Genomic DNA, 18,816 nt, shown 5'->3' with positions numbered 1-18,816 from the left:
CTAATTTTGTGAGATAGGAATTTTGGGTTTTCATGAGCTGTATGCCAAAATCATTCGTATTAAGACAATAAAAGACCTGAAATATTTCAGTTAGTGTGAAATGAATCTAAAATATATGAATGTTAAATTTTCATCATGACATTATGGAAAATAATTAACTTTATCACAATATGCTAATATTTTGAGAAGGACCTGTATAAGAGGGTGTTTTGTGGGATGTGGTACTTACGGTTCAGAACATTCTCGACCCGGCCTGCAAGTTCCTAAATGCACTTCTAAATGGTGATGCCCCGAGCGTTAAGTAAATGACGAAATGTAAGTTTACACGTATATTAAGCTTTGTAAAAAATATTTGCCATGTTTAAATCAGTTTGTTCTGGCCACACGATGGCGCCACATTCCTCTTTTCTCAGTAAGAAACCCTGTCTCTGTGTAGTATAACACTAGGACTATTTGAGTTATTTATGTTATGTAAACATGGATGTGTATGTATTTGTTAGATATGCTGTGTTTGTATCATTTATCCTCTGTTGCTATAATGCATGTTGCCTAAAGGCAAATTATTTGTATTACAGACTGCTGGCAACACTGAGCATTCACATGATAATTAACCAGTTGTTCAGCAGTTCAGAAAAGAAGAATCCTCATGTTATCCTTCCTGTATGCTGACCGATACACCATCTTGTTTGCTGTCAAAACCTCAAAGAACTATCCCTAATCCATAAGCTCTGAACATTGGTCCTTCGAGCCAGAGAACAATCCTCGCCAGACAGTGAGTTAAAGACTGATGTGAGGCCTAAACGGCAAACACGCCGACCAAGCCGATTTGATAACTTTGAAGTTAACTACACATGCTACCCCTCTAGAGAAACCAAGGAGTAGGACACCCCACAGCCCTTCACAAGGAGTGGGGAATTTCAGCCTCAGGTCAGCAGAACATTTCCTGTTTGCAGTGATGGCAATGTGGCCTGTTACAACACACCTCCTCTACTAAAAGGAAGCGAACAGGGTAGAGAATTTAACCGGCATCTTTCACTTTAATTTCACCATCCAATTGGCATTGGTCCAGTCCACCCAGGATCCAGGGCTTGGCAGGAAGAAGGAGAGAAGTTACTTCAATCACAGCAAGTCTTACAGGAGTCTGAGAGAACTCAGCAAAGCGTGGAGTGATATAAAAGCCCTGAATCTGCTAACTCACTGACGGAGGATATGGCACAGCTGACTGCCTCACAAGGAAGCTTTCATCATCTCTTCATGAGCAGTTCTAGTAGGTTGTTCAACACCACCTTTAATCCAACGCCACTTGAGGGCGAAGAGGTGTGTCCTGACCCAACACCATGGTCAGAATCTGAAGATCTTCAGCAAAGGATTCTCCCAACTTAAAGTTGAAGAACGGTATTTCTAAAGATGGCTTTCAGTACTACCCTCCTTCTAATACAGCATATTTGTCTGGTAAGCCTTCTCTATTGACACAAAACTTTGATTAGTCTCATGACCGAGGGGCTTGTAAAGGAAACGTGTTTCATGCCTCTCTATCACACCCTGGAACATCGTCATGGCAGGCAAGGAAGTCAAGACCTTTAATGTTTTGGGTTTTTATGTGACCTCCTGGATGAGTTGTTGATGAGCTCTTGGAGTAATTTTAGATTACCCTAATCCTCCTGGGAAGATTCACCAATGCTCCATGTTTTTTCCTCATCTGTGTATAATTGCTCTCAATTTGATTAAATGGAGTCCCAAAGAGAAATTACTTTTTAACCCTTTCCAGATTGATCAATTGATGACATTGTGTTTTGTGTGTTTTTAAAACAGTGCATGTGTTGATTCTGGAGAGCACTAAGCCCAGGGGTCTGAATCCTTTACAATCCAAACCGCCATTTTTGCCCTCATTCAGCTAAGTAAAACTGTGTGTAACAAATGTTACACAAACATTTGAAAAGAAAGAAAACGGTTTACGATAAATAAATATTCATTCATTCATCTTCTACACCGCTTATTCCATAGTGGGTCATAGGGGGAGCTGGTGCAGTCTACGGGCGAGAGGTTGAGCACATCCTGGACAGGTTGCCGATCCATCGCAGGGCAACACAGAGACATACAGGACAAACAACCACGCACACACTCATTCACACCTAAGAGCGATTTAGAGAGACCAATTAAACTAACAGTCAAGTTTTTGGATTAAATAAATAAATATCGGGCAATAAATATAGGACATTTGTCATTTTTAAATGACCACAATTTAATTTCTATTTTGTTTTAAAAATAAAGGAAAAAAACATGAAACTTTTGCAAAAAGAGGATGGATATATTTTTTTCTATGGAAATTCCAAGTACTCCCTTAAATAACTAAAAAACTGCTACGACCTATATTTAAAAACATTGGTTGATTTTGTATCATTTTAAGCCAAAGTAATAAAGAGCCATCGTGGAAGGTCCAAAGAGCCACTTGCAGCTCCGGAACCGCAGGTTGCAGACCCCCTGGTTCAGGCATGTGTGGCTAGAGAAACTGAACCCAAAAAACCTGGTCAATAATCACAGAAAAATACCAGTCAATGTCTTGTTTTAAAATTTATTTTTACTATTGGTTAAAAATATTAATAGTTTGTAATAACAGTCTTGGTTATAACATTTCCTGACATCTTTAAAAAGTCACAGTGTAAATAAAAACACATAAATAGAGCTATGTTCCTTCATTACCTACAGCACATACATAAAAAATAACGAAGAGTGGAACACATGAACCTCGGGTGCAGGGAGAGATTCGGTGACATAAGAAACTAATATATTCCAACATGTTAAGCACTTTACATGCTTATTATTCAACTTATAAACTTCTGAATGTTAAACATGCGAGTAACTTGACCTTTTTTTGGCCCCGTTAACTAGGAACTAAAACTAGCGCAGCGAGTAAATAAATAATAATAAAAAAACGTTAAAAAGACCACTGTGTGTTTTACTTATTTCTGTTGGAGTGCCGTGGCTTGCAATACGTTTTATACTCTTATTAATATTTTGTCACATTACAACCACAGATTTCAATGTACTTATTTTTATTTTATGTGATAAAACAATACAAACTAGCCCATATTTGTAAAGTGGAAGGAAATTTTTTTTTTTCTCAAAATGTTGGTGTGTACTTGTAAATAGCCCCCTTTTTTCTGATATCCCTAAATAAAATAAAATATAATAAAAGTACAACCAATTGCTATCAGAGGTCACCTAATTAATAGATTTTCCTGGCCACCTCAGCATGGTGGTGGCAGCATCATGCTGGGGAGACACTTTTCTACAGCCAGTCAGAGTTGATTGGAAGATGGATGAAGCTAAATACAGGACAATCCTTGAGGAAAATCTGCTCTACGTTTCAAAAGGTTCACATTCGACCAGGACAATGACCCTAGACTTACAGCCAGAGCTATAATAGAACGATTTAGATCAAAGCATATTCATGCGTTAGAAAGGCCTAGTCAAAGTTAAGGCCTAAATTAAATTAATAACTTGTGGCAAGGGTTGAAAACTCTTGCTCAGAGATGCCCTTTATTCAAGTTTGAGTTATTTTGCAAAGAGAAAGGAGAACATTTTGTCGACCATGTATGCTGTTCCTTCCTTTCACAGATATGCATTACTTTGTTAATCCATAAAATAAAACCACAACAAAATACAGCGATGTTTGAGGTTGAATGTGACAAAACGTATGAATAGGAGTGCAGGAGTAAGCATGAGTTCTCAATGTGCTCTGATGTAGAGTGAACTGCAGTTCCCATCACCATGCATCCTCGTATTAAAGCACAGTTTCCAAAAAAACTAACTCCTGTAGGGGGGCTTTCCCACAGTGCTGGTGAAATCTGCAACCTCTGCTGTGTTTCCGCAGTAGTTTGACTCCTCAAAGCTGCAGATTTTCACCTCAAGCAAACAGCGTGAGGTAAAGCTAAGTCACATAATGTTCTCAGATTGCATGTGGCCTTGTAGAATAAACACATCTGCGATACACTTTGCAGTAAAAACCATCAGCAGGCTTTTTGTTTCACTCACTCCTCCTTCATCTTTACTAGAACTTAAAAGTGTCACTTATATTGCCAACACAAGTCTTCATAGGCATGAAAAGCTTCACACTTTCTGATTCCACATGTAAACATGATGCTTTTTTTTGTAATTCCTTCATTTAAAGATCATTTGTCAGTCTTTGTTGAACTTCCCTTCATTTTTCCTCCTTCATGGTTCAGAAGATGCCCTAAATTTGCAGAGCTTAGTGCAGCACTAGCAGTTGCTTGAATCCAGTCCCTTTTCCTCCACCTTCCAAATGGCAACCTTCCCGTCGTGTTTGCCGGCTCCACTGAGAATGTACCGATCCTCAGCCGAGCAGAGCGCAGTCACCTTGTCGACGTGGCCGTGGAGCTCTTTCAGGACCTGATAGCGCTCCATATCCAGGACATAAATTTTCCCTTTGGTAGAACTACGGCCCAAACCCCCAACCCACACCTGGTCAGAGAGACAGAGCGGAGGATCGGGTTACATTTATCTGTTTTAAGCCACTGAAATACCAAGCTGGTTAGAAATGATGTCATCAACTCATCAGACCATAACCAGCTCTGTATAGGTTGTTAATTTAACTAAAGCATGTTATTTTGTAGATCAGAAACTCCTGTTAAACAGAGTTAAATGGAGTATTTGTGCCGAAATGGTAAAAAAAAAATATTTAGCTGACAGAACTCTTACTGTAGAAAATAGATAAGCTGCACTTACAATACCAAACGGTGTCCCCCAAGGATCTCTTTTAACCCCTTTCTCATTTTCTATTTTCATAAATGAATTGAACCAAAATACGATATACTGAGGACACAGTCATTTATATACATTGGTGTAAAAAAGTGCTTACCCCCTTCCTGAGTTCTTACTTTTTTGCATGTCTGTGGCTTAATTACAACAATTAAGCAAAGATGAGTGGGCCAAAATGCCTCCACAGCACTGTAAAAGGCTCACTCCAAGTAATGGCAAAGGCTTGATTGTAGTTGTTGCTACTAAGGGTGGTCTAACCAGTTACTAGGTTTAGGGGGTAATTACTTTTTCACGCAGGGCCGTGTAGATTTGGGTCCTTTTTCCCTCTCTCAATAATAAACACCTTCATTTAAAAACTGAATTGTCTGTTTATTTGTGTTGTCGTTGACTAATATTTAAATTTGTTTGATGATTTTTAACACTTAAGAGTGACAAACATGCAAAACAATAAGAAATCAGAAAGAGGGCAAACACTTTTTCACAACCCTCTAGCATCCTTCTTAAACCAAGCTGTGGACCCTTTACAGAAAACCTGTCACTGAAGTAATCTTTCTTTAGACTAAGTATAGAGGTAAGTAAGTGTGGAAAACATCACAAAATATAAATACTCAAGAATCGTGTTAAATCATCCTTTGATGCTCCCATTCATCATTTGTTAAAAATCATTAAACCTGAAGAGCCTCTCTGTTAGACTGTGATGATACTATTTGTGTGTGCTTATTGCTCTCTATTGAAATGACTGGACTCAGCGTGCTGCATAACGGGTTGCAGCAAATGATGCAGGTTCTCGGACCCGATGTCTCACTCTGAAATAATCTTTAGGACGGATCACTCTCAGTCAGGGGAGGAAAATAAAAATGATCCCGTTATTAGCAATAAACTCTGTTGGGTAACGTCTAGATGTTTTAAACCTCTCGTCATGGTATAGTAGTAGTTATAAAAAATAGAATAACATTTAAGTTTCCATTGGGAAAACCAAATTTGGTAAAACTGCATTTTTCTTTTTCTTGCTTTTTTAGATCACCTTGCTTTATATTTTCAGGGGTTTCCTTAAAACTGTTCTGAAAGTATTTTTTTTATTGTTTAATACTTTCCTGTTTTTTCATTCTTTGACTTTTCTAATTATATTTTTATTGAAATTGTTTGCTCCTTTATTGAACAGAACTCTTTGAAGGTCAATGGGGTTTTCCTGGCTAGATAAATGCTTTATTATTATTATTATTTATTATTATTAACAAGAAGACTGCATCACTCACGATGTCTGTGCTGGAAAGCTAGAGTATGTGTTACCTGGTTTTTGACTTGAATCATGCAGTAACATCCAGTGCAGTCCTGCAGCATCACGCGGTGAAAGGGTTTAGTAGTGTTTTTCATGTGCCAAATATACACCTCTGCAGAGTCGACACACACACTCCAAAGCTCCTCACTCTAAAGCAAACACAGGACAACACAATGAAGAAGAAGTCAAATGTTTGCACATTAAAAAAAAAAAAAACATGAAAGCAGTTCAAGTGTTACCTCAGGGAGGAGCAGAGCACAGCTAAACTTGACTCTTTGGTGCTCAGGCAGATTTACACGCTGTTTTAATGAACCGTTCCTCCACACCTCCATTATACTGGTCCTGGAGCCTTCAGAGAAGGAGAAATAATACACACAGTCAGCAATGTAGAAAATAAACTCTTTCGTGCTTCATATTTCTTGCTTTAGTGAGTAGAAACGTACAACACCACAGAGCTCCACCACAGGTGTAGACAGACTGCAGGAAATCGCAGCAGAGACGGAAATGTTTCTTCACCTAAAGGAAGGAACAGTTAAATCCACAACATGAGCGTATGCTGCAAGATATTTATCCAGCCGGATTTTTCTACATTTCTGCTTTGACTGACAGAGAAAGAAATGGCAGATTTTTATAGTGACCTTTAGAGTCGAGACTTCCCACGCCATGACAGTTCCCTCTGCACTGCAGGAGTACGCCACCTTCTGGCTGAAGATCACAGCACACGTTTTAAACATGTATCCAGAGTGATTTACGCTGCATGCATTTTTGACAAAGTTCATACTTTTCCAGGCTCTAATTCTTAGTCATTTTCAGTCAAGCTATTAAAAGTATAAATAAAAAATGGATGGACGCTTTGATTAAGAGATAACAGGATGATAAAAGGATCAACGGTTCAAGGGATGAAAAAGACGTTTACTGGAAAGACAGTTAGATGGACAGGAAGGCAATACATCCATCATTTCGATGGATGTATTGTTCAATGTAAATCTGGAGGTTAGATAGAAGGGTTAGTTGGAAGGATCAGCGGTTCAATGAAAAAAATGGTTCATGGAAGGATGACAATGAACAAACCAGTACAACATATGTCATCTATGAGAGTTACAAACAGTCCTCTTTAATGAAAGTATTAAAACAATTTAGACGAAGTCCACATTGTTTTAGCAACACTTAGAACGTTTATTTCTAACGGACTGTTTGGATTTTGCTATGATGAGGATCTTTACAGAGGGAGCAGTTTGCTGGAGTGCTAGGGTAACGATAGCGGACGTTGCAAGCCACACTTTTCAGATTTTCATATATATACCCGTATTAAATACATCATATGTTACAATGAGGCTCATTTGTCCGATATAAAGTACCTATGGCACTGGTCCGATTTAAAATTCTGATCTTAAATGTTGTGTTTACATTAGCTGCAAGTGAAAAATTATCATAAGTAACAGATATTAAGGCTTTAAACTATCAGTCTGTGTGTAATTAATCTATATAATGTGTTTTAATAATTTGAGTTACTGAACTTAATAAAGTTCTCAGTAATATTCTAATCACAGAAACTACTGTTTATGTCCTCATAGGGCTGGGCGATATGGAAAAAAAGTCCTATCACAATAATATTTTTCATATCAGTCGATATTACAATATATCACAATATAAAACAAATCACTATTTTGGTCTATCTTTAATGTTCCCTGGTACTATTAAGTGAGATTTGAAGATATCAAAAGGTTATTTTGGATTTAAAGCTTTTAGTTTAAAATGCTGAACTTGTCATCGAACATTATTCAACTGTTTTGAATAAATAAAAATCAGAATCAGCTTTTTTGCCAAGTTTGTGACACAAACCAGGAATTGGATTCCGGTACACTTTGCTCTAAGCGAAGTTTTTTTCTTTTTTGTCAATATAAATGAAAATAAAACACCTATTTAAATGTACATATATACACAATTGACTTTACAATGGAATATAATGTGAGATCAGTCCAAGTCTGCATGGTGTTGTTCTGAAACTCTGTCAAGTGTTCATCAGAGCATCAGTCTGGGGGGAGAAACTGTCTCTGTGGCGCTGACCTGACAGTAAAAGTCTAAACAGTTTAGAAGAGATATTTTTTCAACTAAAATCTTCTTTTGCAATACAATACACTCCTGCCTTTGTGATTTCACCGTCGCTTCGATTTATTACAAGAAGGCAAGAGAAAGCCGACTCTCATCAGTTGGAAAAGGAGAGGAGGCGGGGGCTTAGCAGTCGCTCCTATCTGGGATTGTAATGTTTTACAGCGGTGGCACTGGTTCAGGGGTTAAAACAGATTGGTGGTATACCCCGACTTTGTCAGAACATGCGCTGTGCTGTCTGCGCCAACATAACTTTGCGTCTCTGTATTCCAGCCACATGATTGGTCCAGCGCGGAGTAACTCTTATTATCATTGGCTATTCGTGTTGTCTGTCAAAACCTGGATGAACACCATCTATCTAAAAGTTTATCGACCATGTTTCATAGCTCTATCGAGGAAAAGTTACTTCGCAATATATATCTCTATTGTTTTATCGCCAGCCCTACGCCCTTATATGGGTGACTTGCTCACTTTGATAAGGTTTCAAAGGCACAACAATGGGGAAAAAAGAGTTAACGTGTATTTGAACATTATACATAAGGTGTTACCTGTATTTTTCGGTGTCCAGTGCTAGACCGGTGACCTCTGCCCTGTGTTCAGTCAGCTGTCTATTACAGACCATGGACACCATACTGATGATGTAGATGACACAGTCCTCAGAACCCATCCAGACCTGGTCCCTGTCAACTCCCAGCATACAGTTCTGAAAACACAGAACCTAGCTGATTAGTTTCAGGATTTTTGCATATTAGGACAAAATTAAGCAAGATAGATGCAGAAATATTTTTTTTATTTAAACATTCTTTGACTGAACAGTGTTTTTAGTACTGTCAGATTAATTTTAATAATACTAAAAATATATTTCTGAAGAAATCTGGGGGTTATATACTGGATTTTTTTAAAGAGATATGACAAAAATGGGGTCAACCTTAATGGTTGAGGAAAGATCCTTTACACAAACAATACATATATTCTCCACTAGGTGGCAAAAAAGTACACCTCAGTAATTTCAGCATCATGGTTATATATATTTTCCTTTTGAGACAGGTGTGTGTGTGTGTGTGTGTGTGGGGGGGGGGGGGGGGGGGGGGGAGTTATTAACAGTCCTAAGATATTTCTCTATGTATTATGTGAATGTTCGCCTCACCATAATAACACTATGTTGGTCATGAAGAAGCCAGGAAAAGAAAATGAAAGTAAAGATAAAAGGCAGAAGGGAAAACAGCTGCATCTGTGTCTGATTTCAGTGGTATGTGAACAATGGGTATCAGCTGAATCTGTCTGGGTCATCACCCGTTTTTATTTACTGCCACTTGCAGGTTTTAAACCTGCGCCTTCACAAAACATACACTGCAATGCCAAACGTTTTCGCTCACCCACCCAACTCGTTAAATTCTGGTTTTCTAATCTCTTTCATTACTTTTTTCCATTGCTCCAGAGTCAAATCTGTATCCTCTACAGCAAACTCGAGCCTCTTTTCTGATCAATCTCGTTAGAAAGTTTTATTTGCTTGATGCATGCCAATAACTGAAACGATACATTTGCAATATATTGTGCAGGCCTAACCGGTGAGAGTTTGGTGTGGGAGAACTTGAATGGCCTGCACGCAATCCTGAACCCTACCTTAGGATTGGATTAGAGCCAGTCCCTCCCATCCAACATCAGCATCTGACCTCACAAATGAGATTCTAAAATACCAAAGATTTCCATTAATACACTGCTAAAATCAGTGAAAAGCCTTCCTAGCCAAGCTGAAGCTGTTACAGCTGTCAAGTGTGTCACTCCAGTTCATATGTTTGTGAAGGCAGACGAACTAATTCTTTTGGCAATGTAGTGTAGTGGTGTTTTTTTTATTTTTTTATTATTCACTTTTTTATTTTGAGGCACTAGCTGCCTTTATTTTGAAAGTGCACTGACAGGAAATGGGGTGAAGAGAGGTGGAAGACATGCAGCAAAGGTCAGCTAGCCTGGACACAAACCCTGAGGCCTCCGCACCTTGGTGGCGGACTCTACCCCGGCGCCACCGTCGCGCTCCAGAGCATCTGGTTTAGTAGTACAACCATCCCCATCATATTTAATAAATGGATAATAATAATAATCTAATACATATAAATTATCTGAAAGTGGCAGCTGTAGTCTGAAAGTTTTAAAGATTTTACACTGAAAAGCAAAGTCAAAAAGTGTCTCTGTCTCAAACATCAACACTGTGAAATCCCCACTGACTAAGGGCAGCTTACACCCTCTGACAGACAACAAAGGGGGTTAAAACTAAATGAATAAGGTTACCCATAGGGGTGAAACTATTCTGCTGTTTCTTTTAAATGTCATTTACATCTTAACTCCTTTTTCTTAACCTTTCTTGTGTTTTTGTGGCTCAAACTTGTAAATGACATTAAATTAATGAAGCAAACCTGCTTTTAGGCGGTTTCTCTTACCAGTCTTGCATTCCCAACTTGACAAGTTTGTATGAGGGACCAGCTGGATGCATCAAAGACCATCACTTTTCCTCCACCCACAGACACCCATAACTGACCTGAAACACACACACACAAACACACACACACACAGTATTTACCAGTTATGTCCTAATACAAACCAGGCTTGCACCAAAGACAAACATAAATGATCCTAGCACTCATTTAAACTTTACAATTAAACCTGTACATACACACAATTATACAATATATTTAAGAATGAGGTTAGTAGAAACTTGTATAAAGTTTTCATGTGTGTCAGCATGAAAGGCTCAAGTTGTCTGCATCTGTAGATCTATTTAGGTGTGACCAATAGACAGTTTGAATCCAAACACTTCATGGGCTACAGTATTTTTCAGCAGTCTAACTCCACCCTGGCTTCATCTAACGGTCAGATTTTTTCCTACATATTCACTGCTGCTGGAATAAAAAAAGAAAAAGAGAGAGAGAAAGAAAGAAAGTGAAAGACAAGGATAGAAAGCAACATCCTGTGTTTCATAAAAGGGGCAGAGAAGTGAAACATAGAGTGAAAAGTTTACACAGAGTGAAGGGAGTGGTGAGGAATGAAGGGGGGGGGAGAAAACTGGTCCTGGGCCAAGAACTCAACTCGGTGACCTATATTCAAATGGAGACGTTAGCTCAGCGAGACCCACGTGAATAGCTAGATGCGTTCTTTTCACCAAAGAGAAGACAGAGGGGCTGTGTTTGTCATTCACAAGAGTGTATTTGAGCTGGTGGTAGATCTGCCACCAGCTTGTTTCTAAGTGCCCCCAGATGGTTGCAAACTAAAGGCCACAGCTTTTGTTGTTCTTTTTTAGCCTTCCTGCACCATATTGCAACAGTGCACCACCCACAAAAACAAAAGAACAGCAGCAAAAGAATACACAAGTCATGATTTGACTTGTGACTGGAGTTTAGTTTGACCAGTAAAGATTTACCAGAGGAATAAGTTACAAAGAGAACTTAAATGACAAAGAAACACAAACAAAACAGAAGAGATGAACAAACAGAATCAGCTAAAATTAACTGAAATATGAAGTGCTTGGAGGTTAGGATAAAATCTGCCACTTGTACAAGAACAGAGGTCAAATTTGAGAACATTACAAGCTGGAAAAACTTAAATAGACACGAGAAATCCATCAAATCCTTAAATTTAATCAGAATATTCTCATATGTTTGAGTTCAACTCCAAAGCCTGTAGTCTTTTTAGTTTTCTCTCATAGGTTACATGTTTTATGTACTATAAATGCAGCAAACAAAACAAATTTTAGTTAAAATAAAAAAATATATGATTTCAATTTTATATCTATACCAGAAAGAAAATAAAACAGGTCTAAATGTTCTAATAATATTAAGTCCTTTTTAAGTTTTAAACAGTATTTCTGGACATTTACCTTTATAAAGTAAAGTTTAAATATTCAAATATTTTAAATATTCAAATATTTTATTTCATTAAGAAATGATGAATCTAAACGCACAAATAGCACAGGAGGGATTCCTCAAGGCTCCGCTCTTGGGTCACTTTTATTCGGTATCTACACGCTGCCCCAAGCTCACCTTATGGATTATGACCATAAGGTGACCAGAGTCTCTAACAGTCATTGAGTAAGGTCCTTAATATCAATAAATGGATGTGTCAGAATTTTCTTCAATAATACTGAAAACACAGAACCAGTGAAAACACAGAACCAGTGAAAACACAGAACCAGTGAAGGCAAATTGTTGATTCTATGCTCCTCATCTCCAAAACCCGAGTTCCTGAAAACATGAGATGCACAAAAATGATTGTTTACTGTAGCTTTTCCATTTGTCCCTCTTTTTTATTTAAGGTTTTAATGTTTCTTTTTCAGGTCATTTTAATGGATATCTTGTCTTGACGTACATTTTCTCTGAACTACCTTGTGTATAAACAGCGATATTTAAATAAGGATGCTCTGTATGGGCATTAGTCTAACAATGTCTAATAATTTCTCCTGTCTTCTGTCTAAAATATATCTGAAATAGTTCATTTCAATGCCACTTTCAGGCTTGCAGAGGACCCTGCTGGTTTCACAACATCCAATGAATTTGACAAAATCCATTTTGACTGATTTCTCCTTGAAAAACGGTTTTAATTTGAGGTATGTCTATAAATTCCTTTGACTTTCAGTTTCCAAAAAAGGAGACCGGAGGAGGAGGAAGTGCTATATGTGCACCATCCGATAATGTGAGAGCTGATGGTAAACCAAAGGTTAACTGCATGTTCAATAATTTATAATTATGTCATGCAGTGAGAGCTGGTGTCAAAATGCAACGCAGGATTTGGAAACAGTCCTGCTTCTTCACACAGCAAATCAAATCCCTTCATTGTGGACCAATCAGAAATCAGAGGTATCTGACACTTATCAGCAGTGTCAACGAGAATGCTGCAGAGACTGCTCAGTTACAGGATCCATTCAGGACGTGTGTGTGTGTGTGTGTGTGTGTGTGTGTGTACCTGGTGTGTACAACAACACATCTACAGCCTGCGGTGCAGCAAATTCCACTGAAGGGTTTATTTTATGCTTCAGCGTCTCTGCAGTTGTAGTGGGAACCATCATTGTAGCTGGAGACATAAAACGGGAAGTAAATATCCTTTAAAAAGGGATGACTACATAATGATGAAACAGCAAAAATTTCCAAGCACCAACAACGCTATCAAAAAGTCTAATGAGTCATAAAGTGATGAAGTTTCTCTGACTGAGAGTTTATTTAGCATGTATGCTACATGAATGAAATAAACTCCTTTACAGCTGTTACCATGAGACCAAAAATGCAGCAATAACAAAACTAAAGCAAACGCAGTAGTGACAGAGGGAGGGTTATCTTACCTTCCAGCTTCATGCGGTCAAAGTGAGCCAGTTTAGAAGCAGCATAGATAGCCTTACTGCTCTGAAGGCTGCCCACTACAGCATCCATCAACAAGGCATTGGTCAGAGCCTGTTGCAAATATTGTGGATCCTGGAGACAGAGATATTTTAGATGGAATAAGTAAAAAAAAAAAAAAAAATGAAACATCAAGCCTTTTTAATAATTTACCTGCTTTATGGTGCATATTAAGCCAGAAACATAGTGATTTTTCAAACTCTCACAATGTCTCCAGTACCCTCTGCATGCTTTGCCGATTCAACCAATATCATCTGTATCAGTGCAGTGAGAGTAGCATGCACAGTGTGAATACATGGCGCACCAGATGAACCCATTTTGACATTGCACACATTGACATGGCCAAGATGATGATTGTGATTTAGCTTATGGTGCAGCTCCAACTGATGGTACACATTTAGCTAAAAGTTCTTTGAATTTTTTTCATCCAACTTAAAAGAAGAAATGGTTGTTCATAAAGAAAAAAATCTCTGGTCCTTTGGGATTTAACTTATTACACATTAGCATAAAATAAACCTGGAAAATATGGGTAATCGGGGGCTGTACCAACATGTTACCAACGTGCTCTTTAAAATGCGTGTCTGAAACACCCCATGAAGTGCCAGGCAATTTAGAGTTTTGGCCCATACAAGCTTTCATACAACCACCACGGCGGATCTCTCCGTTTTTCTCTCCGCTCCGCTTATTAAGAAAACGAATCTGACAAAAAATAACTTTACCGTCAGAGAAAGAGGTGTCTGGCCCTCCAATAAAACTACCACTGACGTTTCTCTGTGATCTCCCCCTCCCTGCTCCCCATGTGTGCGTCTGCACAGTGATTTGCACGCATGTTTCCTTTCTGAGAGTCATTTGAACTCAGTTTTTATAAACACTAATATGTGACCCATGAATAAAGTGAACAGCAGCTGTTCTTTTCACGTTTGAATGCACTCACGTATGTTTAAGTCTCTTTTGTTGACTGATTAGGTACAACATTTTCACAACGCTGCATATCAAACATGTTAAAAAGCTTGATGTGTATATTAGTATAGATCATGCTGACCTTGCTGAGTGCAGATAAAAGAAACTGAGATTTTACAAATCTTGCAAGAAGGTAAAAGATAAGAAAATAGAAAAAGAAAGTGATTCGGTTACTTTATCTGGTTTCACAGGAAGAACTTCTGCTTAAGTGTGCATCTTTTTTGGTTGCGTGCACCAGATGGCATTTCAGCGACACAGAGTTCACAGACGTTCATCAAAGCAGCTGTGTATACCAACACACACATACCAAGATAAACATTGTAGGACACACTCACACACCCTCCTAGATCAATGCTTTACCTTGTTTTGGTCAGCTATAATTCGTCCTGCCCACATCTCCTTGACCATCATATTCCAGAGCTCAGTTTCCGTTTTCAGGTTCGCCTCAAATGCCTCCTTCTTTCCGTGAACACGGATCTTCAGGCTGGGGATGCGTAGAACCAGGAAGGGAGCAGAGGACAACTTCACGTCCTGTCAATGAAGAGTTACCAGCTTTTTTTTTTTACTCTTACTTATTGGTTCACTTGATTGTGTCGTTTATTCTCAGGTACCTTTCCTCTCACCTCTAAATCTCGATATTGTGCCACCTCCACGAATCCCGGTCGTCCGTTGGTCAGCAAGAAAAGCCGTCGCTGAGTCATGGCAATCTTCCCCACACCACGGCTCGTCTTGACAGAGGATGACAGCTTGAAGACGCACTCCGTAGCATCAATGTGCTCCAACACAGATGCTGGCAGACTCACCTTAAACAAATATGCAAATAATCATACTGTAATTTCTTTGGATCCATCTAGAGACGAAAAGCAAAGAATCTCATTGAGACCACAGATGCTTGTGTTTTAGTAGGATTTTTTAATGATAAACCAACGAAGTGAAGAATAACTCTGAATTAGAATGAAAATGACACATAGCTGCACATCAAGAGACTGAAATATTTTCCCCATGTCTCATTGCAAAATAGTTTAAGCTCACTCAGCTTGAATGGACAGCATATTTTAACATCAGTTTTGAAGTCTTGCCACAGATTCTCATTTGGATTTAAATCCAGACTTTAACCTGGCTATTTCAACACATGCATATGCTTTGAGGTAAAACCATTTTATTGTAGCTTTGTTTTATGTTTATGCTCCCTATCTTGCTGGAAGGTCCGTCCATCTTCCCCTCAACTCTGACCAGCTTCCCTGTACATGCTGAAGAAACGCATCCCCACAGCATGACGCTGCCAAATGTGCAGTAAATGTACAGTGTTAGTTCTCCACAACACACTGGTCAGACCAGAACACCCTCCTACACGTTTGGTGTGTCCTCGAAATGGCTGGTGCCAACCTGCAAGCAACACCTTTTATTGTGTTCTTTCAGGAGTGGCTTTATTTTTTGCCATTCTTCCATAAAAAGGACAAATTTATGGAATGCATCACTAATAGCGGCCCTGTTGAATAATTCTCCCACATGAGCTCAGGATCTCTGCAGCTCCTCCAAAGTTACATGACCTCCTTAACCTCCTGTATTTATACTTTGATTAAATTACACACCGTTGGACTTTATTTACTAACAGGGTGATTTCTGAAGGCCGTTGGTTGCACTGGATATTTAGGATGTAGATGCATGCTACAGTTTTCAGATTTGTATTTATAAAACGGCACGTTTTATATCCTTTACTTCCCCTTTACAGCTATGCACTACCTTGTTTTTGTCTTTCAAATAAAATCTCAATAAAAACAATTAAGGCTTGTGGTTGTTACGTTACACAATGGGGTGTAAATATTTTTGCAAGGACCTGTAATTGCCAATGCAAACATTTGTTATTGAAGTTTCAAAGAAATCGTATGCAAGTTCTCAAAGACTACCATAATTATCTGGTTAAACCCAAGCACTTAAACATTTCTATTTTGCTTTTGAAAAATCATAGAGAAGAGAAAATGTATGAATGCATTTGTGCATCCATCTAATTCATCTAACACACAAAGGATTTGCTCCTAAAAATATCACTAATGAGGAAATATAATCTTTTCACATTTAAATGGATCGTTTTGTTTTAATTTGGGGGGAAAAAAAAAAATCTGCCAATATTTACTGACTTGAATACAAACAGATTTTTGTTTCTCCATGACCAGAGCCGTTTGTCACAAGGAAAATGCGTGAAAGAAATACCATCTGCTGCAAGCTGGTGGAAATTTTGATGCCAGGGGAAGAAAAGCGTAAATAAAAAAAATAATAAAAAAACAGAGCACATTGTATTGAGCAACTGAGCTAGCATCCTGCACTCATTTCATTCACTTTAACAATCTAATCCAACTTCAGTCTATGCTTTCATGCTTATGCTTTTTATTACGAATCAGTTAAATTGATGAAACATTCTGCTGTCTTGAACAATTTGCAGCCATGCGTTAAAAACATCATCTTATAATCTTCCATTCATTCAGAAACACCACTGCCGAGTTGATTCCTCCCTGACACTCAGATATTGTTCTCAAAGACATTTTGAGGTGTGTCTGAACCTTGTTTGTACGAGGAGGTCACTGTGAGGCAGCATTTTTCTCTATATATATATATATATATATATATTAAAATAATTTCCTTGGGAATTTCCCCCAAAGTATATTGACACATTTAAATAACTGGATTTATGTAACTGATAAATTAAAATATCAAATATTTTTTAAACAAAAGGCTCCTTCACGCTGCAGGTTTTGAGACCAACGCATTTCAGATTTGTACAGTACAGACCTCTTGAGCCTCGGCCTCGGTCTCCTTCCAGATGGTGTAAAACACTCTGAATAAGTCTGGGCCAACCTGCTTCTGGTGACCTGCAGTAAACACACGTAAAGCCCAAAACATGATCAAATACAGTTTCAAATGCTGCCCTGTCTGAGCCACATAGTGTTTACTGTAAAACTGCTGACCGAGCAGTCTTGTTTGCACAGCTCTGCTGCACTGACACCCACTCAAACATGTCCAAACATCTGGCTGGTAGCTGAGCTAGGTTTTCATTTCTTGTCAGGCTGTTTGATCTGCCAGAATGCCTGCAGAGTGAGCAGCTGGAGCCGGTCTTCAGCTGTGCTCGCTCACATCCAGCCTGATAGAACCATGTCATTTCTAGCTATACAGGATAGAAAAAATATTCTTATATATCCTTTGTAGAGTTAAACTCACCAATTAAGTAGCTAGGGGTTACCACAGAGACAACATGGGGTTACTGATGATGTAAACTGAGAAGCTGACCGCTTTCATCTTCATAAGAAGAGGTTTTCAAAGACAGCCTTTAAATTTTAAGCTCCTAATGTCCCAACTATCTACTTCCATAGATGCTTGTATGAGCAGCAGCAAGAGTGTGTTTGCATTACTCCAATAATCCAAAACTCAAATACCCATGACAGTGCTGCAGGGTAAAAATAAAAAATAAAATAAAATAATTAGAATCAAACATCCTACCTTCATCCCTCATGTGAAAATGAAAACATTACACAGAAACACAGTAACAGCTTTATACATCGAGAGAAATTAGCTCTCACTCTAATCTGTCTACTTCCTGTCAATAGTTTCAAAACGAATAATCCAGAGGGATTCGCTTCAATAGACACAACAAAAAAAACTTCCTTCCTTTCTTGAGAAATGTTCTAAAATTCCTGTGGCTACTGAACTGCAAAGATAAAGTAAAGCTACTATCAAATATTATTCAGGTTGGTCCCATGTGGGAACATTTGAAGAATGTGTGAAACCTGCACACAGATCCTAGTGTGGAATAAAGGCTATGTGAAGAAAATGTTTCTTCTGAAAATGTGTACGACAGACTCTTCAGAAGGGGACAAGTTGACCATTAACCCAAGAAATAAATGTTTACCTGGGAAAAGGGGGGAAGAGGGGTGCAGCAGAAAAAAACCATGCAAGTTGTTAAGAGTACAAATACATACAAGTGATAAACAATTTAAAGCTCATTAAATGTAATCTACCCAAGCACACACATACGTAACAACATATGGTAAATAATTGCTTCCTTACCTACAGTTAGAGCATCAAACAGTCTGTGAATGGTTCCTTGGTCTTTTACGATGCCAGACTCCTGGACACATTTCACAAACTCCTCTAGGTGCATGTATGTTTTCGGCAGCTGGAAACGCTTTACAGCTGCTTCCTCTTGGCCTTTGCCCAGGGTCGCACGCTCACGCTCCTGTTCCCTTTTCACCCGACTGATTAAGCGTTTTAACTCTGGCCTTCTGTCCGCCTGCGGGGATGATTTCATTATTCAACACT

At 38.5% G+C, this 18,816-nt stretch overlaps 1 protein-coding gene across 5 annotated transcripts in view; it reads right to left on the bottom strand.

Annotated features, from left to right (window-relative positions):
- Positions 1-2,558: 2,558 nt before the first annotated feature.
- Positions 2,559-18,816, bottom strand: part of dennd3a (DENN/MADD domain containing 3a) — a 33,195-nt gene continuing 16,937 nt past the window's right edge. For all 5 annotated transcript variants that reach the window (XM_047384408.1, XM_047384409.1, XM_047384410.1 and 2 more), the window contains 13 exons: positions 18,565-18,787; positions 17,293-17,372; positions 15,129-15,308; positions 14,866-15,036; positions 13,491-13,620; positions 13,118-13,225; positions 10,603-10,700; positions 8,716-8,870; positions 6,697-6,763; positions 6,502-6,574; positions 6,298-6,407; positions 6,070-6,207; positions 2,559-4,482 (listed from right to left, as the gene is read on the bottom strand). In XM_047384408.1, the coding sequence (XP_047240364.1) occupies positions 4,261-4,482; positions 6,070-6,207; positions 6,298-6,407; positions 6,502-6,574; positions 6,697-6,763; positions 8,716-8,870; positions 10,603-10,700; positions 13,118-13,225; positions 13,491-13,620; positions 14,866-15,036; positions 15,129-15,308; positions 17,293-17,372; positions 18,565-18,787 (1,755 nt within the window). In that variant the 3' untranslated portion in view covers positions 2,559-4,260. The remainder of the gene's footprint in view (positions 4,483-6,069; positions 6,208-6,297; positions 6,408-6,501; positions 6,575-6,696; positions 6,764-8,715; positions 8,871-10,602; positions 10,701-13,117; positions 13,226-13,490; positions 13,621-14,865; positions 15,037-15,128; positions 15,309-17,292; positions 17,373-18,564; positions 18,788-18,816) is intronic.

This window comes from Girardinichthys multiradiatus, chromosome 13 (genome assembly GCF_021462225.1).
Source record: "Girardinichthys multiradiatus isolate DD_20200921_A chromosome 13, DD_fGirMul_XY1, whole genome shotgun sequence".
Lineage (NCBI taxonomy): Eukaryota > Metazoa > Chordata > Actinopteri > Cyprinodontiformes > Goodeidae > Girardinichthys > Girardinichthys multiradiatus.
This window is presented reverse-complemented; position numbering and strand designations above follow the sequence as displayed.